Below are 25,033 nucleotides of genomic sequence, written 5' to 3' on the forward strand. Positions count from 1 at the left end.
AGCCATGAGATGGGAACAGAGGGTCCTTGTTTCCTGTCTTAGCTTTTGCTGGTTTTGATTATCTGTTCTAGAGGATCAAATGAGATCATAGGTCAGAGGCCATGGCATGGTCTTTGGCTCACAGTTCAGTGGAGCAGGGCATGTCATCCAACGCTTTGCACTTTGGAAATGACCTCCAGCACCATCTGCTAAGCACATCAGATCTTATATGAGTTTCCTTTCTGCTAATCTAAGACCATCTTGTAGGGCCATTCTGGGGCAGCAGGGAGTGGTGATAAGTGGGCCCGGTGTTGCTCTGAGCTCCCAGCGGCCTCCAGAGCAGCCCTCGGAGCCCTTGGAGGCTCTCGAGGATTTGGCTGGGTTGCAAGCGTGGGTTGCACATGCATCATCACATGGCCCTTTGTATTTTGAGCTGATCATTGGAGTGAGTTTTCAGCCTTGTTCAGTCACGTGCCTGAGTGTTCTGAGTGGCAAACTCCCAAGCAGGCAGCTCAAGGCCTTGGTTGCTCAGAGCCCTGTCACTCCCAGTTCCCCAGGCCAGAGGGACAACTGTGCAGTAGAAGGCAGGTAAGGCTGGAAGCCCCTGGCCAACTGTGGCCTCTCAGACAGCAGAGACAACACTGCTTTGTTCTGAGGCATCTGCTCTTGGCCAAGCTACTTCGGGGTAGCAGGTAGGAAGTGGTTTTGAACATGATGTTGGTTTGGTCCACAACACTCTACAAATGCCCTCGCTCCTCACACTCAGGTTACAAGTGATCGGATGCTCAGCAGTCTGTACTTCTAAGCATAAAGGATGTAGGTCCTACCCAGAGAGTAGGGGTGTGGGCACCAAACACCTGGCTTCCAGGTCTTCTACTTCTTGTGACTTGGTTCAGTCAACTCACTTCTCTGAACCTCAGTTTCCTGGCCCTTAAATTATGGTTATCAGTAATAATGGCAGCTGATACAATAGCACTTAAACTGAGCCAGGAGCTATCCCACATGCTCTCTTTTCAATACAGATGCTATTCTTATTCTGATTTTACAGAGGAGAAAGGTGAGGTACGTTAGGAAACTGGTGGGGATGGTGGGTACAAACCCTTGCCTTGCAATTTGTGGGCTGTTTGACCTTAGGCAACTTAATGAACCTTTCTGAGCCTTCATTTCCTCATCTGGGAACTAGGGATGTGATGCTTCACTCATTGAAAGACATAAATAAAGTTAGGCCTGCAAAATGGATGCCACGGGGATGCTTGTTGTTGGTGACTGTCACAGTATCATGGTGTGCTGTGTATTTCCACATCTGTGGCATCTATGGGTCAGTGTGGTCTAATTTACTGTAACTGTGTTAGAAGGCGGTTCTGGCATTGCAGTCAGCCCCAGCTGGCCTGTCAGGGCTCCAAGACTTGCCAAGCCCCTGGGAAAGCCCAACAAGCTCTGGCCAATAAAGGGTATCTACCTGGAAGGTCCTCCTTTTAATGACTGGGGGTGGAGCCAGCCGCACCGAATTGAGAAGAGGCAACAGCTGAAGAGAGACACGAATTGGAAGACCAGAGGGCAAAGGCCAGAGGTCACAGGTATTCAACGCAGGAAGTCATCAGGAAGAGCAGCCGAGAAGGTTAGAGAGGAGAGGAGAGAGAAGAAAATCAATGTGAGCATGGAGCAGGAGAAGGGTGTGGACTGGGCACCCTGGAGGCTGGGCTGAGGGACACAGTGCTGAGCTTGCCTTTGGCTGGCACTGCTGTTCCTCTGAAGGAGGAGCCTCGCTGGCACCCTGCCTCAGCCCCCAGGTCAGTGCTCAGGGTACCTGGCAGCAGCCCCTGTGAGTGAGGAGAGGAGCACCCCTCGGCCAGGCCCAACTCTGAGGCTATGCCAGGCCACCAAGGCCATGTGACACACTGCCCAACATTGCACTGGCCTGCCCAGCCCTGCTGGGTGGACAGTGGCTGCTGGACTGAGCGTCAGGAGCCACAGGACTAGCTAAATTGGTATGTGGAGCCAGGCTGGCGTGCGGTCCCCTGTGGGTTCTTTTTTGGTAGGATGAGAAAGGCTGATGTCAGCACATCTGAGGATGATGGTCGAGGGAAGCTAAGCCTAACTCCTGGAGCCAAGCTAGCCGAGGGTGTGGCTCACAGAACATGCTGAAGTGCTGCTGAAGCCTCACTCCGTGGCTGGTGTGCTCAGTAAAGATGTTTCTGGAATGGTCAACTGCTACTGGGGACCAGGCACAATGAAATCACATTATCCAATATGATTCTTATTTAGGGAAATTTCTGCTCCTTTTAGTCTTCCTACCTGGCTAGGCTGAACTTTATCAGATGTTTGGAAGATGAGAACCAGTGTGAAAACAAAGGCAGTAGCCAGTCAACCACATGTATTCAAAGGCATCTCAACTCACTTGGAAGCCCCTGGGCTAGATGTTAAGAACCAGGAGTTGCTTGGGCTGAGAATGTACCTGGCTCTGGAACTGGGGGCCCATTCAAGTTATCCCTACTTCCCACAGGGGCAGCTGCCACACACAGTCAAGTAGAGTCTCACCCTCTCGTGCTGGGGCCTGGAGATGTGCAATGTTGGGATATGTGTCCAGGAAACCAAGAGGGGCCAGAGCCCTTCTAGACCCTACGAACCTTTAGGGGAACTGTTGGGTTGGAGCGCAGAGCTGCTAGCGTGCTGCTCAGGTACTCCTGGTTTGGGAGGGGAAAGGAGGGCAACAGAGACTGAGTCACATGGAGCAGGAGAGAGAGAGAGGGAGAGAGAGAGCCTGCAGACCCTCTAGCCACCGTTCTTAACACCAAGGAACTTCTCACTCACTGTCTAGCCTTTTCTTCTTCTGCTGGACAGGAGTAAGGACTCCTCGCCTACAGCTGTCTATCTCTTGGGAAGCCAGTTGTTGACTAGAGGTCCCTGATCTTTCTTCTAAATAAACCCGCTTTGCCTATCAGCTAGTCCCTCAAATTCTCTTTCACCCTTGCAGTACTTGATCCCTAGGTCTCTGCAGTCCTAAGAATGTGCTCCTGGAACCTTCTAGCACTGCTGCCTTCTCTGTTCTTGTGCAGGGTTGAGAGGCACAGAGCCTGCTCCCTCCCCACTTGAGCATTCCTGAGGGTTAAGGTGCCTGCAGTTACTATCTCTGTGCTGGAGGATGCTGCCTTTCTTTTGGCTAGCATAGCCATCTTGTGAGTCCATGTTTCAAATAAATGCAGTTGGGCTTCCATTATTGTATCAGGAGCAGGCCAGCCAGAACAGCAGAACCCCTGGAGCACATGACACATATAGGCCAACTCTGCCTGTGTGCTCACCAGGCTAGGTCTCAAACCTGATCCTACCTCTTATTTTCCAAGTCTACCATAGCCTCTCTCTGGCCCAAGGACCCAGAGGTTACTGACCTGCATGCCTTCTTGTATCCTGAGAGTTTGGGCAGAGGCTGGCCATGTTAGCCACACCCTCCTAGGCACAGTGGAGAGTCATATCCATTTTGAGCCTGGTTTATGCCAGGCTCCACCTGCTCAGCTCCATCCTAGTACCTGCCCTGTGGTGGCCAGGCAGCGGATTGTGTGTACACTGAGGCCCCTACTGATGGAAGTCAGTTATCTAAAATGCCCATCTTCTTTATGTATACTGCCCAGGCCCAAGTGTGACAGGACTGGTTCACAGGCTATTTAGCTGTGTCCCACTGGGGTTGTGTCCTCCTGTCCCCAGCAAGAATTCTACTGTCAGTATACAAGTGAACATTAGGTTCCATGTTTTGAAAAAGCCAAGAAAAGGCAAGGTCAGGAGGAGGTCGGGGGAACCTCCATAATGTTCCTGGTGGGAATGACTTCCTGTGTTCTTAACAGGGAAGATGCATGCTTTGTCCCCAAATGGATGCAGTGGCTGGAAGATCTCCCCGCCTGGTGATCTGGGCCATCTGAAGCAATGACTAACCCAAAAGTCCCTCATATTTTGTCAAGACAAACTGCCAGACATGCAGACACAGTCATGTGTGAACACACACACACACACACACACACACACACACACACACACACACGTTCCCCACATAGGCAGAGAGTCAACACACAGACCCATGCAAGTGGCCAACCAGAAACTCCCAGGCATTTAGGCTGGCAGACAGAGCCAGGAAAGGCTGGCTCCTTGTAAATGCACGCTGCTGAGAGTCACAGTCAGCTGCAGGGCCCAGCACACTATACTCTGAGCCACCTCCTCAGCGGCTGAGTTCACAGGGTTGTGAGTTCCTCCTCTCCTCAGGGTGGTAGGCTGAGTGGAGCGGGCCTTCAGGATGGATCAAAGGGCTCCCTCAGCTTGCAAGGACACTTACCCGGTGTGGGTACTCGCCACACTGACCCTAGGGAGGGGAGAAAAGGAGAGGGGTGTTAGGTACTTAGGGACCTGAGCCAAAACAGACCATGTATCTCCTCAGGCACCAGTTCCGCTTCTCTGCCCTGGGTCCTCTGAGGCAGGAGAAGTGGTCCCCACTCCCTTGCCTCTAGTAGGCATCAGAAAGAAACCCCCAGAGCCTACCTGGAAGAGGCCTGATGGGGTGCCACACTCCCCTGCCATGAGTTATGTTCCAGGCTCAGTTGTTGGCTCACACCCTGGATTGGCCCAACCGATAGCCTTGGACAGATAAGTATCTGATGACCCTATGGTGGTCAGAAGGGCTCTGGGGATACCTTCTCTAAATCAAAAATGCCAGGCTCCCACACCAAAGCCACGAGCAAATCTACCAATCTTGGTTAGAAATTGAGTAAGACAGAGAATGCAGGAGGTCAGCAGGGGACCAGGCCAGCATGTTTACAAATTCATATCTTACAGTGAATAAGCCCATGAGTTTGATGGCAGGTAGACAGGGGGCCAAGCTGCCTGCAGTCCTCCAGCTCAAGAAGATTGTCCCACAGGGGCTTCTTGATCCCGTCCACTAAAACTCAAGTTCTTAAGTGGCTGCTCTGACCCCATTCTGCCTGATGCAGGAGTTTGTCCCAGGTGCAGGAGCTAGGAAGCCCCAGTTGCACTTACCTTTTCTCCCTTTTGTCCTTGAGGTCCCTACAAAGAGACAGAAATGAAAGAGTTAGGGCTCAAAGTCCAGGCAACATGGCCCCCAACCTCCCTGCTGGGGACAAGGAAGAAGAGGTACCAACCGGTTGTCCACGGAGACCTGTCAGGCCCTGTAGAAGGAAACGCATGGGTCAGTAGGTAGGAAGATCAGAGACACATGCCTGGCTGGATTGGGACAGATGTTGGGCTTCCAGGAGCTTCTTAGACTGTCCCAGAATCCTGTAGGCTGGTATCTGGCAACCATGGCCAGGCCTGCCTGTTGCTAGCTCATGCAAGGTGATTTGACCTTATGTGCCGAGCCTCAGTGGGCATGGATGGGTGCTCCCTGTCTCCTTCATCCATTCCCGAAATCAGTGTCATCTCAAAGGTCTTCTGCGTGGGAGGTTGTACTTGGATGTCAGGGGATGTTCTGCTAATGAGAGACCCTGCCACCTGCACCCCAGGCACCAAGAGATCCCAGGGGACATGGGTGTGGCAGGTCAGTGCTATAGATACTATGTTTTAAGACGTCTGTGGTATGGACGGGAAGCTGGGATGGCCATTCAATTCCTTGCTCCAAACTCCCTGGAGGGCACAAGGGGACTTTCCTTCAGGGTTGCCTTGTCAGCAGGTCACTGATAGCTGGCTGGCTTTGAGGAGCCAGCAAAAGAGCCCCATGTGGGCTGGAGAGATGGCTCGGGGATTAAGAACACTGGCTGTTCTCACAGAAGACCCGGGTTCAAATCCCAGCACCCACATGGCAGCTAACAACTGTCCGTAACTCCAGTCCCAGGGGATCCGACAGCCTCTTCTGTCCTCTGCGGACATTGCACAACACAGGTATACTTATGTACATGCAGGCAATACACACATACACATGAATTTTTTTTTAATTAAAAACAAAATAGGCGTGGTGGCTCATGCCTTTAATCCCAGCACTTGGGAGGCAGAGGTGGCTGGATCTCTGTGAGTTCAAGGCCAGCCTGGTCTACATAGTGAGTTCCAGGACAGCTGGGGCTACAGAGAGACCCTGTCTCAAAAAGACCAATAAATAAACAAATAATAAAATAAAATAAAAACAAAAATAAAAAAAGAGCCCCATGCAGATGTGCAGGTCAGAGGGCAAGACAAAAGCATGTGAGGTATGTCCCCTCTGGGCCAGGCTCTACAGAGTTCACCGGCACAGAGCCAGAGGGAAGGGGCTGACACCACCTTTGCCTCCCAGGTGAAGGGACAGAGGTGAGGCCCAAGGCACAGAGAATGGCAGTGTTAAGATGTGGGTCCAGGTGAGACCATGGAGTCCAATCATTTCAAGTCTATTACACTCTTTTAGACTTGGAACAACACACAGTGTTCCTTGCCTGGGCTCCTGAGGTCTCTGCCAGCCCCATGTTAGCCTGTGGGGATCTCCTGAAGCACCAGTCTCTGGACCCCTGAAGTTTTGGGGTATCTTGGTGGGTGGCCTCAGGATGCCAAGATGCAAGAGAACAACCTTTCTCCTGCCTTTGGCTCACAACATGGACCCCTCCAAACCAGGAAAGTTCCAGTGGACTCATGGGGTGTGGCCACAGGGTCCTGGGGCAACTCAGGGGAAAGTCACTGTGAGAAGGTGAAGAGCTACCATCTCCTAGGAAATGCCCTCTAGGATTAGAAAATGCACGCAGAGCAGTCTGGGGGCACAATCTAGCAACCTGCTGACCTGCTATGCTACGTGGCATTAGCCAAGTGTGTCATTCTGGACCTGTGTGAATCTAGGTCCTAGGGGTGTGCTCGGCTGGGGTGACTGTGACAGGCAGCCACTGTCTCTTGTGGGCAGTGGGACCAAGCTGGCTTGGGAAGGAAAGAAAGCAGGGGTCTTACCATCTCCCCTTTTGGTCCGGGATGGCCCTGGAAGAAGAGGGTAAGTTTCACAAACATTGTTTCAAAGGGAAGCCCTCACCCTGCCTGTTCTATGTGTTCCTCCTGACTCCCCACATCATGAAGTTAGTTTCTGTCCCTTTTCACATGGTCATTCTGTCACTCATTTATCTGCCCAGTCCGACTGGGTCAGGGTCATTCCCCCCTGCACTCCCCTGGCCTTACTAGCAGCTACCTGTGTTTCAAAGGAGACTAGAGGTAAGGGTATCTCCCTGGTTCCCAACCCTCAACCCCTTCACACATCCAGGACAGCTGTGGGGGACACCTGGCCCTGTGGTATTTGTGGACGTGACCACTGCAGACCCTGGGCTACATAGAACTTTATTGGCCTACTGGACAGGTGACCATGTCTCCACTTGAGAGGGCACCAGCTATCTGGGAAGAGCCCAAAGGGGTGCATCCCATCCCCAGGGTGCATTGTAGGGACTCCAAGAGCTTTGGAAGGTCAGCTGTCCTCCAATTTCTGTGAACACCTGGGCCAGGGGACCAAGGCTGAAGGGTCAAAGTGATCAGAGGTAGACCTGAGTGTGCATGTAGAGCCTCAGTTGGGGAGGGTTGCCCCAACCTTGAAGAGAACGGGAGACCTCTTGAGCACCATGGTGGTACTAGGGCAGCCTGCAGAGCTCTACCCTTCTGTCATCCCTAACGCTCCTCTGCTATCGCTAATGCTTCCTTCCCTGAGCCCTGATCCCAGGCCCCTTCCAGGAGCAGCTCAGAGTCACCAAAGTCTATGGATGGTTTTTACTTCAGACACTGAGCATCCAGTTTGGCCACTATAGACTTATGCACTGTGGAAGCCCACTGAGGTTGGGGTGACTCAAATAGTTCCCCCCATCCCCTTCCCATTAGCAATGTGTTTCTGGCCTGTTTTCTTTCTAATGAGCTGGGGTGTAGGAGAACCAGGAGCCACAGGTGAGTGAACTGGGTGGAGGCAGGGCAGAGTCCAGCTCAAGGGTCCACTTACCCCAACAATCCACTTACCGGTTTTCCATCAAGACCAATGGGACCCTGCAAACAGAAAGGCCAGATGTAAAGATGGAGCCTCCCAGATGGAAAGACAGACCCTCACAGGCTTCCTGCTCAGGAAGCAGCCTGGGCCTGGGGAGGAATGTGATTCTGGTACCACATTAGGACTTGGGCGTCTGCTTGACCATCTATTGGTTGGGTAACTATGGGTGCATCTAGGGTCAATTTCCCATCGTGAAATGGGAGCACAAATACTAGAACTTTCCCTGAATGTCTTTGGGAGGAAAAAATAAATTCCACAAGCTAGATGACTAGCACAGAGCTGAACCCAACAAGTGGCCCTGTCATTGCTCTCAGAGACTTTTCTCTCACCCCAAGAGGAGAGGGGATAGCATGTTCCTAGGAAGCCAGGGCTGGTCAGCAGAGGCAGCTGCACCCCTAGAACTTGTCTAGGCCCTATGGACAGGGGTGAAAGGACACTCCCATAGCCACTTCTCTGTTGGCTCCTTGGTGGATTTCTTTTATGAGCTTGGCCAGAGGTCAGTTCTCAGGTCACTTCCCCAGCCCACCATCTGTCCACATCCTGGAATCACACTGGGAGTGTCAACCTGCAACTTCATTAGCTTCCTCCTGGCCTGTCACCACTGTGTCTTTTCTTATACCAGGAGCCCAGTCTGGACCTACTTTCCTATGAAAGGTGGCAGAGTGGGTCCTTAGTGACCAAGGGTCAGGAGGGAGAATTGCCTCAGGGCTGACCTCGGTGGATACACTTTAACCCCTGTCTCTGCTAACCTGAGTCTTCCATACTTACCGGAAATCCAGGGAAGCCTCGTGTGCCCGGCTGGCCCTGAAAAGAACAGGACAGTGAGGAGGGGTGGAGTCATGTCTGTTCTCAGAGTTCACCTCTGTGCCCAACCCTGGCTCCAGGTGATCATTCGTGAGGCCTGACCTTGTGAACTGGCTCAGGGAGGATGGGGAAGGAGCATCATAGGAGAGATCCTGCAGGAACCAGGGTTATAGAGAGGGATGGGAACATCCAGCATCCTTTGAGCCCACTCCTAGAATTAACCTGGAGCACTCCTCAGGGCTGTGACACGGAAACAGACAACAGACTACTAGAGCAGCCAAGGACAGCAAGGACTCTGCCCACAGAGCATAGAAACCCTGGACCAATATCCAATGTGTCTTCTTTATTTACAGGCATTGCTTATAGCCATTTATCTAAGGATGGCTTGGAAATCCATAGGTAGAAGAACTTCACCTTCAAAATGTTTACTTTCAGGCTGGAATAGGTTAGATTGCTCATGTTCTTCAAACTTTTCCCAGCAGTTGAGCAATCTCTGGATGCCCCAGTCTTTGTGGGAGGAAAGTCATTCGGGTTTTATTTCCTTAGAGTTATAGAGTGTGACACAGGATTGGAGACCAATTCTAGTGGCTAATGGTCAAGATTCTGGCTATGAGAGACACTGAGGTTAGAAGCAGTATGAAACTGTGACTGCAGGTCTGAGAGGCTGACCTTCAAGGTTAAGGGTAACAGAGAGCTGAGAAATGTGAGCCATGTCACGTCCCCTCCTCAGGATCCAACAAGGCCCTATCCAGCAAGATAGCTTAGTGGGTAAAGGCCTTTGCCACCAAACCGGATGACCTGAGTTCAATCCCTGCGACCCTCATGATGAAAGGAGAGAAATACTCCCACTAGTTGTCTTCTGACCTCCAAATATATGCTGTGGCACACATGCCCCCCCCCCAAATAAATACATGTAATGAATCAAAAGTCAAGGTTATCTTCTATCCTTTCCCTGTGACATTCCCTTCCTGCCTCCTCTGTGCTCCTGTTCTCTGCCCAGGATATGCCAGCTCTCAGCTTGGAGTCCCTAAGCTTATGAGCATCTTTGCAAGGATGGACTGTTGGGTCTGACAAGCTGAGTTCTAATCCTGCCTCCACCAACAACTGTGTGACACTAGCCATTGTCTAACCTCCCCAAGTCTCAGCTTCCCTCTTCTATAGAATGGGGATAACTGGGGCTGGAGAGATGGCTCAGCAGTTAAGAACACTGGTTGTTCTTGTAGAAGACCTGGGTTCGAGTCCCAGAACCCACATGGCAGCTAACAACTGTCTGTAACTCCAGTCCCAGGGGATCTGATAGCCTCTTCTGACCTCCACGGGCAGTGCATGACACGGGTGCACTTACCTAAAAAGAGTGGGGATAATCCTGTAATCCCATTGGGCCACAGAAATACCACCGATTATGCTTATAATGCCTATGGAAATGAAATTGTTTTCATTGGGTATTTGTTGAACTGAGATGAACAGAAAGGTACCAGAATTCAACCAGACTGCTTGTGTTTATATGTGTTGTATGTGTGTGTACATGTAGGTATGTCTGTGTGTGCATGCACATGTGAGTATGGAGGCAAGAGCTCAGTGTCAAGTATCTCCCTTTACTGCTTTCCACTTTATCTTTCTATTTTATGTGTGTGAGTGTATCGCCTGCATGTATGTAAGTGCATCCATGTCATGCAGTGCCAGAGGAGGCCAGAAGAGGGTGTTGGATCTCCTGGAATTGGAGTTAAAGATGGTTGCTAGCTACTATATGGGTGCTTGGAATTGAACCCCGGCCCTCTGCAAGAACAGTCAGTGCTCTTAACTGCTGAACCATCTCTCCAGCCCCTAATCTTTTAAAAAATATTTTATTTATTATTTTTATTTTATGTGTATGAGTGTATTGTCTGCATGTATGTGAGTGCACCAGTGTTGTATAATGGCCGAGGAAGTCAAAAGTGGGCATCAGATTCTCTGGAATCAGAATTATGGATGGTTGTTAGCCATCATGTGGGTGCTAGGATTCTGCAAGAGCAGTCAGTGCTCTTAGCTGCTAAGACATCTCTCCAGTCCCCCACTTTGTCTTTTTAAAATTCTTTACTGAACCTGGAGTCCATTGATTCGTCTAGACTAGCTGGCCAGTGAGTTCTGGGGATCTGCCTGTCTCTACTCTTCAGTGCTGGGAATCTAAACTCGGGTGCTCATGCTTGCACGGTGAGCATTTTACCCTCTAGCCACCTCCCCAGCTCTGTATGTTTCAGGATCATGGAGGTCTGTTTTGGTCAGACAGCAGTCCCAGAACCAGATCCCATTCTGGGGACAATTTCTCTGGACCTATCTGCTGTAACACTGGAACATCTCCAGGCTCCCCGGATCCGTATCTGGAGGTCTCTGCACAGGGACCATTCGCCCTTCTGGCCAGGTTGGCATTTGGACGCTGCCATGTCAGGGTGGGGTGCTGGTCCACAGGGAGCCAGCTGAAGTGTGCTGCAGGCTTGGGCGGGACACTAGTCAGATGTCAGAAGGGCCCCAGCTTCTCTCCTCTCAAGGATAAGTGATTCTAAGAATAACTCTGAGGAGAAGCCCCGGAAACCATGCAATGCAATCTCTGAAACCTCCCAGCGTAAACTTTCTGTAATGGCTCTGGACACGGAGAGGCCCGAGGAAAAGGTCAGGAGGAAAGGATTCCAAGAAGCGTCTTTGTGGCCGCCTGGGCTGATAGTTTCATATTTGGGATAATCACACAGTCTACTAATTACAGAGCCTGCCGTGGTGAGCAGGATGTGTCCTTCCAACCCAGAGCCAAGTCTGGGGCTAACCAGGACTTTTTCAAGGATCAGGGGAGGAATGTTGTCATCAACCACATGGAAATGGGGTTCTGCTTCCTGGAGGGGTTGGCTATGGAGATGGCACTTGGGGAGACTTGCAACTGAATTATAATTTATATCTCAATTTATGCTGAGCTTACTGCCTCTTCCAGTGTTTATGGTCTAGGCAGATTCCAGGCTGCTGAGCTGGCTGTTTGTACTGTTTATAGATAAGCTACACAATATATTATTATATTATCACAATATGTTATTATGCTTTATTCATTAATATATTATACTAGCAATGTATAATACTCATGTAATATATATATTAATATATTTTTTCACTATATATACTAGTGAAAAGCACAAACAGGCATGTATATTTGAGATAGGGTCTGTGTTGCCCAGGTTGGCCCTAAACTGCTGAGCTCTAGGGATCCTCCTACCTCAGTCTCCGGGGTACCTGGGACTACAGGCATGCATCACCGTGCCCTGCCTGTTACTAATAGTTTCTGCTAAGTTGTTTATTTTTCCCTTTTCTGATTTGTGTGACGGTCTTTGTCAAAAACAACTCTTTGATCATCACAGGCACTGCAGATACTTTTGTCTTTGGTTTTGTTTATATTTCCCTTCCCTAGAAGTTTTACATTCATGTAGACAAACTTACTAATGTTCACCTGTGGCTTTTGGGTTTTCTGTCATGTTTCAAAAGGGTCTTCCCCAGGGGAAATTATAAAACATGTGTTCATCTTGTTTTGTTTTGGTTTAGTTTGGTTTTCTGAGACAAGATCTCATGTAGCTCATGTTGGACTCAAACCAAGTGAAGCTGCCCTCGAGCTTCTGATCCTCCTGCTTCTATCCCTTGAGTACTGAAATTACAGGTGTGTAGTACCATACCCAGATTACACGAGAATTTTATTCATTGGGAATTTGTCTTGATAGAATGAGATGCAGCTTTTTAAAAAGAATCAGGAGCTGGTGAGATGGATCATTGTGTAAGCCTGAGTACCTGAGTTCAATCCCCAGATGGATGGAAAAGAACTGGGTCCCTCAAGTTATCCTCTAACCTCCACACATGTGCTATGGCATGTACACATGACAGTCTCACAAGTTTACTTTTTTTTTCTGAACAGAATTTAGCATTTGGTTGGACACCCCACTCTGTAGGAAACACCAGGAGCAGGCACACATTTATACAAAGGATTTGCTGATGCCTTTCCACACAAGAACAACTATATCCATTTCTGAAAACTCCTCCATTAACTCAAGACCAGGGCAGAGAGAGAGCCAAAGGCCCTCACATTCGGATACCCCAGCATGCCTCAAACTCATCTTGCTCTGACAGCATTTTTTCTTCCTCCTGGGGAGGAAGATCATGAACTGCATGGCTTGAGTCAGAAGTGGGGGGCCTCCAGATCTCCTGCTATTCCCCTAAGATTCATTTCTATCATCACTGAAACCCACTGTGTCCACCTACACACACACACACACACACACACACACTCTGCCACCATCCCCATTGCCTAAACCAGAGAGCAGTCTAACCAGTGCCCACCTGCCACCTCCATTTACTGTGCTTTCTGCTGGAACACAGGGGAACAGGCATTCTGTAAACTGCATAATAGATGCCCCTCATCCACTTAATACAACCCGAGGGGTCCCCACAGCCCTTGGGATACAGCTCCTGAATGATCATGCCCTTCATGCGCATGCTCTGGCTGACCTTATCAGCCTCACCCCTACGTTCCCATTCTTTAGTTCTTTGTAAGCACCTCTTCTGGTTCACAAGCTCAGCATCCTTCCTGAGCCTCCTTCCCTGGGTGACCTCTGTAAGTCCTTGAGTGCAGTTCAGTTATCCCTTCTTCTCAGAAGCCTTTTCCTCCTGGACCTGGCTCAAACCCAGGGGTCCCCTTACCATATCCCAATAGCTCCTTGCCTAGCACAAGACTGCTGTCATGGGGCTCGAAGGTAAGCAGGCCAGTCAGGCCCCCCTTGTCTACCCTGCTCCTGGCATGCTCTAGGTTATGACAGAAGCGCTCAACAGGTGTGTCTACCTGTGGTGGATGGCTCTTTCATAAATGAGGGTGGAAAGCTCAGGTCCCTCTCACTGGCCCCTGAAGAGCAGCTGGGCAGCTCATAGAGGGAATGGGCCTTTCACTTTGGGCCATTTCTAGCCTGGCCACAAGTTATCTAATGGCTGATGGACCAATCAGCACTTTGGGGTCCAGCCTTCCCCTCTGTCATGGTCTCCTCCAGCACACCCAGGCACTTCTCCAGACCTTTGTGTCACTGGAATGGGAGTCATCCCTTGTCAAGAGCCTAGAGGGTCCCTTTTGCATGAACTATTGATCAAGCTCCAGAAGAGTGGGCAGGTGGCCCTGGAGTGCAGCAAGACTGCTTTGGATTAACAGCATTTATTCTGGGCCGTTCCTGACTGAGCAGAAAGCCACATGTTCCCATGTCTCCAGCTGCTGCCTAGGGCTTGCCTACTCGACCTCAGCTCCTAATGACAAGCAGATCCTTTGTCTGCCTTTCTGCTTTCATCAGCCCCGCATAGCAGGGGGAGCTGAGGCCAAGCCTGCTGTCTGGTGAGGACTCAGCTACGGTGGCTGGGCCATCTGGCTGATGATCAATGGCTAACATCCGAGGACTTCAGGTATAGTTAGGTCACCTAGTGTCATGAATCAGTCCTAGCACTGATGCAGGCACCTACAGGGACCATTGTCTTCCCAGGAACTACAGGTCTTTTATAAAAAGGGAGCTTCAAGATGGAAGGGGATGTTAGGATAAAAATGCAGACTAGGAATGTGACTGACCTGGCCAAGACAACAATGTAGCACGTATGAGCTGGTGACTACAGTGGGCGTGATAGTCCCAGTTTCCTTCTGTGATGTTAGGGTGGGGGGACACTCCCACCTATGCTTAGCCTAGTGCTTAAGTAACTGTCACCCACTGTGCCGTGTTCCTGACTCCCTCACCATGCTCCCCACTCCCTTGCTGTGCTCCCTCACCCCTTTAAGTGCTTCTCAGCTCCCCCCACCCCATCATTTTCCGTGATGCTCCACTTTCTCACTGTGCTCCCTCACCATGTGGCAGGCTAGGGGAGGTGCATGGCAGGACACACAGTGGAGCTGGCAGCCTGCTGCCCCATGTCCACACAGGGCCCTTCCCTGCTGTGGACCTCACTTTCCTCTTCTGAGAAGGCTGTGCTAGACTTCGCTGAAGTCCTGCCTCATCCCTCACACTGCTTTCACTGAAGCTGTATGGTGGGCAGCATGGGAACTCCATTCATTCTCCTTCCCACAGCCGCACTATCATACTGGATCCTTCGTCTACATCCTGACCATCCCTAGGGAAGCCTGTTGAAGGGAAGCCGTGTGTGTGTGTGTGTGTGTGTGTGTGTGTGTGTGTGTGTGTGTAGGGGTTGCTAGTTATCACACAGGACTCAACACTGACAGAGAGGAGGTTTGGAGGACAGAAGGGGGGTTGGGGCTCTATCAGGACCAGGAGTGGGTGCTAGGGTCAGTGAACCTGGATGGGGCCATCTGCTTCTGGTTTCGGGAAGCAAAGGCTTGTTCTGAGGAAACCTGGGGCTCCCACCATGGCAGTCAGCACTCTCTCCTTGCTGTAAACAGAGGCCTGGCCTGCCTCAAAGCTGCTGAAGTCTTGTGGCTAGAGGCTAGGTCCTGAGCCCTCCCCCAGGCAGTAATTTAGGTATATTTAGTCAACCCACTTTCTTTAACATCAACAGCAGTGCTGAGGCCAGAGGTTGACCACACCACATGGGGTGGCCACACCCAGAGGCTCAGCCAAGCCTCACCCTCATCCCCCCTAAAGTCCTTTTCATTAACTCTCCAATCCCCAAAACTCCAAAAGAGAACAGCAAGGACTTACAGGGGGGCCTCGAGGACCGATGATGGACATGCCTGCATCTCCAGGGGCACCCTGTGGGGAGAGAGAAGGAAGGTGGCAGTGTGGGGCAGAAGCAGAGAAGGAGAGGGAAAGGAGATTGGGGGGGAGTTGGTAGGAGGTGGGATGCCAATCCCACAGACCAAGGAGAAGCCAGAGATGTAGAGATCAGTAGGAAATGGGGGTGGGTGACTGGAACATCTCTGGGGGGTTGAGAAGGAATCAGGAAGCAACGGGTAGGAAGAGACATGGGTAGGAACATGTACTCCAGGTCCAGGTGGGCCCAGGAAGCACAGAGTGTAGGATCCACAGCAGTGAGGGGCAAGAGGGAAACTCGAGGAGGGGTGTGGTTCAGCAATAGTGTTCCATACCCTTGGGACTTACTCAAAAGTCCCCCGGGTCCTTCCCCCCATGTCTCTCCCCAAGTACCCACCTGACTATTCATTCTACAGTTGTTAAACAGTGTCTTGCCCCATACTGAGCCCAAAGACAGAGCGATCTTGAATGCTCCAGAGAACAGGATGGAAGGTTGAACCTAGTGCTCAGTGCTCCATAGGTTGGGGGCTCTCAGTGTTACCACCGGTGGCTGAGGGCAGCTACACAAACACAGGGTGTGGGTCCCACCAGGCATCTCCCTGTCTTTAGGCAGGAGGTGAATAAAAAAACCTAAGGACCCTGAATTCAAGCCATGACAGTTCTTTGAACTCACACATCTCCACTGAGAGCTGGGAGCTGAGAATGTTCTGTAGCCATTGTGGAAAATGGGAGAACATGCATTTTTGTAAAATGCCCTGCCTCACACACAGCTACAGGTGATTTCAAATCAGTAACTGCTTATACTTGTGTGGAGTGGTATAGCATCATGGTTTAGGGTCAAAACGTATGGTTTGAAGGCCAGTCTTGCTCCTTAACAGCTGCGTGATCTTGGGCATGTCAATCAACTTCTCTGTTCATTTCTTTATCTGTGGCAGGGCAAGCAGCACCTACCACATAGACTGGATGTGGGAATTTCATTGTATAATACTGTAAAGTGCTTTAAAGCATTGCATGGTCCAAGGAAAAGCAATTGCATCGTTCCTGGGCAATTTCAAACAACCCCTGCTAGGATGGGACCAATAGTCTTGTTCCATTTGGAGAAGTCCTGCACTGCGGTGTTACACACATAGGACTCCTCTTCAGCTCTGCCATTTTCTAGCTTTATGACCTGGGACCTGTGTGTGCTGGATAGCTTTAGTTGTCAACTTGACACACCTGGGTAGAGGGAGCCTCAACTGGTGACTTTCCTCCACTGGACTAGCCTGTGGCCATGTCTGTGGGGCATCTTCTTGATTGTTGAGTGATGTAGGAGGGTTCAGTCCACTGTGGGTGGTGTCACCCCTGGACAGGTTGTCCTGTTTGTATAAGAAGGCAGGTTGAACACGGGCCAAGAGAGCAAGCAGTGTTCCTCCATGGCCTGTGCTCCAGCTCCTGCCTCAGGTTCCTGCCCTGAGTTCTTACCTGGGACTCCCTGATGAATTGTGACCCAGGAGATGTAAAGAAAATAAACCCTTTCCTCCCCAAATTGATATTGGTTAAAGTATTTTGTCACAGCAATGAAGAAACAAACCAGAACACTGTGACTTTCCCTCTCTGTGCCTAATATATCCAGGAACGTTAAAGCTTCCCTGGAACTGCTGTCTGTTAATTGAGCCAACAGCAACAAGAATACTTAAAACCATATCTGCACAGTGCATGTCTGATACATGGGAGCTGTGATTACTGTTGCCATTTGTTGCTACTTTGAAGATGAGACATGAGTTGCAGAAACCCTGTGAAGACTCCTGCTTATACTCCTAATTCTCAGAAGGCAGAAGCAGGACACAGAAAGATCATTGTAGGTTTCAGGCCAGCTTGGGCTACGCAGCAAGATTCTGCTCCAAACAAAGAAAAACAAAAAACCTTAAAACCAAACAAACAAACAAACAAAAGGCCCACAAGTACTGCTCAATGTAGATGAGAAACACTGACAAGCTGGACACCAGGGGCCTAGCTTCTGTCTCTGCTCACGGCTGCTGCTGTGGACTTCAGGCTAGCCCCAGTCCTTGTATGGACCTTACTTTCTCCTCTGATTGGACAGGTTATGCTCTGAAATCTCCAGAACCCAGGAGGTTGCTCTTTTGGGACAGACCCCTGGCCTCTGGCTTCCAGAGTTGGGTGGAGGGTCTTCTCTGATTCTGGGGTCCCCCTGGGCATTTCCAGTGCTGGGCTAGTCTCCTTCCCTTGGGGATGGGTGACAATTCATAGTCAGGAATCAGAGCGATGGGGCCCATCCCATCTGGTTACGGACAAACAAGGCAGACCCACTGAGCTGGGGCAGCTGGGGCCATGCCCAGGAATCCCAGGACTCTGTACCAGGGCATGGAGTTGTTAGGAAGAGGCTGCCAGAGTTGCCTGCCACACACTCTTCAGGACCCATGTGGCAGCGGAGGGTTGAGATGGGGCCTTTCAAAAGAGTCTTGCCCCAGCCAAGAGCTTCCTGGTGGGTGGAGGAGGTAACAAAGACTCACCTTCTCTCCTGGTTGACCCTTGACACCCTGGGCAGGCAGCCCCACACAATACAGGGTGCAGGGAAGAGAAAGAGAAAGGGAGAGAAAAAAGAGAAGATGAGAGACAGATACTGACACAAGAATCCGTGTTAATGGCACAGCAACTGAACAAAAGAAATCACCATGAAATAAGAAACACAACACAACACAACAAAACACAGGCCCAGACACGCAAGTCAGCAAGCGCAGCAGCTGTTATAGATTACTAGGAAAGAAATGGGGGGGCCTTTCCAAGTGTGTGTGTGTGTGTGTGTGTGTGTGTGTGTGCATGCGTGCGTGCGTGCGTGCGTGCGTGTGTGAAAGAGAGAGAGAGAGAGAGAGAGAGAGAGAGAGAGAGAGAGAGGGTCATGGGTGAGACTAGGGAACTTCCCAAGGCCTGTCCTGTGTTCGTGAGCTCTAGCAGTTTTAAAGGCCCCTCTGAGCACAAAGTATGAAACTTTGCTAAGCTAGATAGGACTGGAGCCATTAGGGATAATCAGATAGAAAGGGGGCAGGGCAGAGGGACATAGGGGGGCAGAAGACAGCTATGGGGCCCCAGTGGCTCAGGCCTCTAATCCCAGCTACTTGGGAGACTGAAGCAGGAGGATTGCAAATTCAAGGCTTGCCCCAGCTATAGCATGAGTTCAAGGTAAACTAAGGCAATTTAGTGAGACTTTCAAAATTAAAACTCTAAAGAGGGCTGAGAATGTAATTCAGTGGCAAGGGTGCTGGCCTAGCATGCTCAAGACCCTAAATTCAATTCCTAGTAACTACAAAAAGTACTCCCACTCCTCTGGGGTGGGAGGTGGGGGACACAAACTGCAAAGATAGAGGATGAGTGGGACTACAGAGAAAGCTGGGTACCCAGTCAAGGGTCCATGGTCACCACAGCCATCAGTAGATGGGCAGTCTCAATCTCTCTGACTCCCAACAGTCCAGTGGCACCACCTCTAGTGAAGCATGAAAATGACTCGGGAATTTCATACCTACTGGTCATGGGTCACCTAGTCCTTATCTAGTGGCTGGAGCCAAGACCCCTAGTGGGCAGCCAAATGGGCCATTGCCACATTTAAAATAGCTTGGGCAAAGTGGCTGGGAAGGAGCTTTGCCCAAGAGGTGAGAGGCTTCCTGTGGCTCCCCCATTTCTCCCCACTGCCATCACACAGGAAGCTCTGAAGAGGGAGGGCAGGAAGGAGGTGCTGGAAGCACCATTTTGCACTTAGAGAAACTTCCTGCTGCACCCAGAGGAAAGACTCCTGACACTTACCCACAATGACTGTAAACCACTAAGTTTGAGTACAAAACCACCTCCACCCTCTTCCTGGGTAAATTAAACTTGAGCATCTTTACCCTTAAAACGGGGTCTCAAAAGTTGTGGTGGAGGCTGTACCTGGTATATAGAACACTGTCCCTGGAGGAAGGATGGATGGATAACATCTCAAGTCTGGTCAGGACCTGGTGACAGGGCACACGGACCCAGTGTCTAGTAGGCAGAGCCATGGAGCAGACAACAGAGAAGGTAGAGCTTTGGCCTGGAATTGGTGTGAAAGTTTCATAAAAGTGGCTCAAGACTCCCAGGCTCCATACACCACAGACAGACCTTAGCAGGCCCATAATGCTCAAGAATGGCACAGTGCTGGTTATCAGTACCCACTGTTTTCCTGGCCTCTATGGGCATGAGCCTTGTCGAGTGCGGTAACCAAGAGCTTTGAGATCTCCCATGAGATGCCGCATCTGGAAAGCCTGTAAGAACCTGGTATTTCAGTAAATGTTGGGTAAAAATGGCATCGACTAGTATTGAAACAAGCCGGCACAACTATGGAGGAGGGCATCCCAGTTCACAGATAGCATGAAGTACCTATCCTGAACTCTGGGGCATCAGTCCAAGGTCAGCCTTTCAGCTGTGATGTTGTGGGTGTTTGCCAACATCAAAAGTACAAGTTTGAAGCCTGGCTATCTTCACTGAAGTCTCTGCTCACCCACTTCCTAGTGCATGACGTGAAAGACATTTACCTTCTGAGCCTCGGTTTTCTCATCTGGAAAGTGGAGGCAGAAATCGCACTTCCCCTCATGCAGTTCTTGCAAGGACAGCCAAGCTGATGTGTGAGGCCCTTGGCTCAATGCCCAGCATGATGTCAGCACTTGCAAGGGTTGGTTAAGTTTTGGGTGCACTGTCCATGCCCTCACCAGTCATGCAAATTCAAACAGACATTCATAGCTATGAATAAGGCCAACGCCAGCCCAGAAGCGAAAGTCACAGGCTAAGCCAGCATGATGTGGGAAGGGTGACTAGTGGAAGTGGAGGCTGATGCCAGCAGGAAGTTAGGAGTCAGATGGGGAGGGCAGTCCTGGCTATGTCCAGCCCTGGCTACCTCCTAAAGCAGGTATGCCTCACCCTTTACTGCCTCAGGCTGCTGTCTTTCTAGTCCTTGGAGACACTCATCCTGAGGCTAACAGGATGACCAAGGTGCCAGGGACCTCGCTGCCTAGAGTTAGCCTTCCCATCCCCCCACTTTTATCTCCCTTTGTCTCTTTGATTACTTTTCACCAGGGAACATGAAATGTTTTCGTGCCTAGTCCCTTGGTGAAGACCTGGGTACCGCCAGGAACCAAGCCCTGTTTTCACAATCCCTGAGTGTCTCCATCTACAGAAGATACTATAGAAGACACCTGCAGACTATATAGAAACAGTGGCTATATTGGGGATGGCTACAGGGCAACTGTAAATCTCAGGGTAGGCTGGGGTGCTCAGGACACGTAGTCACCCCATTACCCTGTAAATTCATGTGCTTCCTGGATCTCCCTTCCCCTGCCATGGCAGTGCTCTGTAGAGTATCTATTCCCTGCTTCTCCAAGGACACATCCCAAGCCCCTAGTGGATGCCAGAAACACTAGATTTGTGTGAGATCCTATGTATACTGTCTCTTCCTATATATGTGCGCCTATGATAAACTTTAATTTATAAATTTAAGTCCAGTAAGAAGTTAAAAAATTGTAAATTGTAATCGAATAGAGCAGTTTTAATATTTTCTAAAAGATTGGGTCAATATGGTCCGTCTTTAGAAATATCTGACTGTGTTGTGTTTTCAGACCACGGTTTGTCCCAGTAGCTGACACCCTATGTAATGATGAACTGCTAGAAGCCATACTGTATGGTCTGGATCCCGGATTGAACTGTCTTCTCCTCCTCTTCCCCGGCCCTCCCTGATGGCAGCTCAACACACATGGAGGATAGGCCAGCATGGAGAAGCAAGCTATGGGCCCTCAAGCAGGGCTACGAGGGCCAACTCACCACACGTCCAGGCATCCCAATGGCGCCCTTGTTCCCCTGATGAAGGAGGTAGAAACAATCAGTGTGGCTGCCACCTGCCAGTGTGTCCCACCCGAGTACTTTGTGCCTGGCTGGGGTATATAGCCAGACAGCAAGGGAAGCTGGGACAATATCCCAAGTGACACCAAGTGTCGTATGGGTGATGTGGATGAACTTCCCAGGAGGCCTCACTGACGATGTAAATAAATGGCCACCCCTACAACGTCCTGTATTCAAGCATGGTGTTGCAGAATGAGCACTAGAGCAGGAGGCTGATTGACAGCCTGCCTGTGCCTCAGTTTCTTTGTGTCTCCATGGCCTTTCCTCCCTTAGACTCGTGTCCTTGCTGCTCATCGGTGATGGCCAGAATAGTACTCTGATTCATCATCCTTGACTTCAGGCACAGAACAAGACAGAAGGACGAATCACTTCCCTAGGTCTGTCTGCCAGAGCTGAGGCACCATGCCCGGGCTCCCCTGCTTTTCCCTCTCCCCCTCTTTAGTCCAGCCCTGTCCCTTCTCCTCACAGCCACCTCCACATGTGGATTCAGCCCCAGCATGTGTTTCAAATGCTCACAGGGAGCTTTGTTTTGTAGCCAGGGGTTACATCCTCTCACTCTGGAAATCTGCTTACTAAGTTCTGTTCCTCCCCCTTTCAGTAGAAAACATTTTTTTTTTTCAATCATAGGCATGCAGACATCATAAAAGTCTGGGGTGGGGCCTGGAAGGATGGAAAGCACTTGGGTGAAGAAGGTGAGATGATGTTTGTCCGGCCTTTCTGGGTAGAAGAGGACTGTATTCTGACATTCTCCTGGCATGTGTGTGTGTTTCTGGGGTGACTCTATATCTGCTGACCCTGTAGAGGCAAAAATGCAATAAGCTGCATCCCAAGACACATGTGGATTCCCAGGAGAATGTTATCAGTTCTTGTCAGGCTTAATGACCAGGATCCAGGGTGTCTTTGAGCAAAGCATTCTGCTCTTGATAATTATGGCACAGTGCTGGTTATAAACAGCAACTGTTTTCCTGGCCTCTCTGGGTATGCACCTTGTTGAGTAGGGGAACTAAGAGCTTTGAGGTTGCTGGAGTCCCCATGAGATGCTGCTTCTGGCATTTTGGTAAATGTTGGAGAAAATGGCATCAACTAGCACTGAAGCCCACATAGCCACGGCAAGCAAGTTCTATTTGCATCCTAACCCTCCCCACTCCCCACGCTCTGTATTTCCTAAAAAGGGGCTAACATGGGTGCCCTTCTTGTGGATTACCCCCAGGTTCCTCACATGGAAGCTTAAACAGGCTTCTAGCCTTTGGATCTGAGACCCACTCTTTCCACAGAGGACGGCCAGGCCCGTGCCTATTACTGCTGTGACGTCCTCTTGGTCCACTCACTCTCTGGCTTTTGAATGATATTCCAGGATGTGTTTTGGATTCTTTTCCCTTTCTTTCTGAAGGGTAATGTTCTTTGCAGTCCTGGCTATAAAATGCTCAGGTTAGGGACAGGCTTGGGAAGGCCAGTGACTGGAAACTCGGCAGCAGCCCCTGCTCTGTGAATTGCCCCCTAAATGCTTTTTAAAGGTGGGTAGTGTAAGAAAAAACTAATCTGCCCACGTTCCTTTCAGTCATCTGACTGTTTTCTCTGCTTAGATTTTATGGGACCAAGTCACCCATCTTCCTGAGCCATGGGGCTTGCTTGTACTGGGAGAATTTTTGCTTTCCAGAGTGAGCTTTCTTCTGTGTACACTTTACTAAGAAAGTCACTGCTGGACATGAATTCAAGAGACTGTTAGGTTTGTCAACAGGCTAATATAATTCATGTCTAGGAGGGTCTGGAATCCAATGGATGTGGCCTTGAGCAAAGAGAGACAGAGCAGACAGGTGCCATCCTCTCTAAGCCCCACCCTACATCCCTTCTCCCCTCTTAGGTCCCTGTTATGCCCTGCCTCAGAACCCAATCCATGCCCCTTCTCAGCCCTCTGGCTGGCTACAGCATCTTGCCTGAACCACTCCCTGCCCTATGGCCCACAGCATCCATATCCAGTCCTTATCTTATTTATCCAAGCTAGACACCACAGAACAATGTCTTAGAAGACTTTTAATGATGCCCTCAAATGTCAAGCACCAGCTACAAGAAATTGCAGTGATCAACATGTGACAACCCTGGGCTTGGACAGGTTGGGCAATGCATTTCACCTCTTGGAGTCTTAGTTTCTTCATCTCTAAAATGGATTTGTGAATACTCTCTTCTCTAGAGTTATATTTCTGCCTCTCAGTTATTGACCAGTCAAGGCTGGGGAATGGTCAGAGTGTGCGGCACCTGATAAGGCTTCAAGAAGATGTGACTATCCACACAATTTCTATCTACTTTTGTCCTGAAGTTCTCATGGTTACTTGGCACAGACTTTCTAGGATTCAAAAATAACAACATGTAAGGTAGAGGGGCAAAAGTTTTGAGTCCACCCTGTCACTGGAGGGCTCGGGAGGACTGAGACAATGGTTTGAATGCCATCAGGTATGCAGGAGGATAGGAATGACCCAGGGCAGCCCCTCTGGCCCCCCTCAGAGAACTATCTGCCTTGGACTTCAGCTTCCATGTTGGGATTCTGCTGCTGGATCTGCCTGTCTGACCTAGAAGGGGTACCAAGAGCCGGAGCCATGAAGAGCCTGGGAGTGGCTTCACGCTTAGCCACAGATTTAGACTCCAGAGTGCCTCTGTGTGTGTGTGTGTGTGTGTGTGTGTGTGTGTGTGTGAGAGAGAGAGAGAGAGAGAGAGAGAGAGAGAGAGAGACCTCACCCAGAGATGTGTAAGCAGAGGAAGAAATAGGTTACTTACCGGAAGTCCGGGTCTTCCAGTGGGGCCCTGAAATAAAGAGGTAGAGAATGAACTTGACACAGATCAGGGTTTTGAATAGCTAACTGGTCAACCTTACCCCAGTCACTTGTGTGACTTTGGGATGTCCCCTGTGCTCCAGGGGCTTGTTATTTTATTAACAAAATGGGGCTAGGGGCTACCTTTATGGTCTAGTATGCATTCATTCATTTATAACATTCACTTATAACATCAAGTAACCAGGATCTTACATGCCAAGCCCAGGGGAGGAACAGGAAACAGAAAAATGAGATGCTCCTTCTCACAACTCAAGTGTCACGAGGGCTGTAGGTCTCCCTAGCACACTCCCTGCGTCTCAGCCCTTCTGTCTTAGGTACCCCGAGCACTACTCCTGCCTGATGGCCCTGTCTGGTTAAGAGCACTGTCTGCTCTTACAGAGGACCTCGTTCAGTTTCCAGCACCCATATGATGGCTAACAACCATCTGTAACTCTAGTTCTAAGGGATCTGACACTCATTCTGGCCTCCATGGTCTACATAATGAGTTCCAGGGGCTATAGGGAGCCCCTATCTTAAAAACAAACAACCCAAAAAGCGAAAAAAACAAGAAAGGAATTAACAATTAAAAAAAAAAATCAGAGGGTGGCAGTGTGCTCCTGTAACTTTAGCAATAGGGCGTTAGGGGTGGAGAAAGCAGATCCCTGAATCTCACTAGTCAGCCAACCTAGCCCAACCCATGAGCTTCAGGTTCCCTCTCTCAAAAAACAAAGGTGGAGCCAGGTGTGTATCTTTAATCCCAGCACTCAGGAAGCAGAGGTAGGTGGGTCTCTGTGAGTTCAAGGCCAGCCTGGTCTGCATAGTGAGTACCAGGCCAGTCAGAGCTAAATAGTGAAATA

The 25,033-nt window shown here is 50.1% G+C and overlaps 1 protein-coding gene across 10 annotated transcripts in view; it reads right to left on the minus strand.

Annotated features, from left to right (window-relative positions):
- Positions 1 to 25,033, minus strand: part of Col13a1 (collagen type XIII alpha 1 chain) — a 143,257-nt gene that overhangs the window by 55,355 nt on the left and 62,869 nt on the right. For 4 of the 10 annotated variants that reach the window (XM_029560964.1, XM_029560956.1, XM_029560959.1 and 1 more), the window contains exons 4-14: positions 24,142 to 24,168; positions 21,295 to 21,330; positions 17,985 to 18,011; positions 15,424 to 15,474; positions 8,708 to 8,743; positions 7,912 to 7,938; positions 6,874 to 6,900; positions 5,118 to 5,144; positions 4,996 to 5,022; positions 4,298 to 4,324; positions 1,439 to 1,504 (exon numbers count right to left, since the gene is read on the minus strand). In XM_029560964.1, coding sequence (XP_029416824.1) covers positions 1,439 to 1,504; positions 4,298 to 4,324; positions 4,996 to 5,022; positions 5,118 to 5,144; positions 6,874 to 6,900; positions 7,912 to 7,938; positions 8,708 to 8,743; positions 15,424 to 15,474; positions 17,985 to 18,011; positions 21,295 to 21,330; positions 24,142 to 24,168 — 378 coding nt within the window. Of the gene's footprint in view, positions 1 to 1,438; positions 1,505 to 2,606; positions 2,664 to 4,297; positions 4,325 to 4,995; positions 5,023 to 5,117; positions 5,145 to 6,873; positions 6,901 to 7,911; positions 7,939 to 8,707; positions 8,744 to 15,423; positions 15,475 to 17,984; positions 18,012 to 21,294; positions 21,331 to 24,141; positions 24,169 to 25,033 lie in introns of all 10 variants that reach the window. The other 6 variants (XM_029560957.1, XM_029560958.1, XM_029560962.1 and 3 more) reach the window with 6 other exon arrangements.

Source organism: Nannospalax galili, unplaced genomic scaffold (assembly GCF_000622305.1).
Source record: "Nannospalax galili isolate Female #2095 unplaced genomic scaffold, S.galili_v1.0 scaffold853, whole genome shotgun sequence".
NCBI classification, from domain to species: Eukaryota; Metazoa; Chordata; class Mammalia; order Rodentia; family Spalacidae; genus Nannospalax; species Nannospalax galili.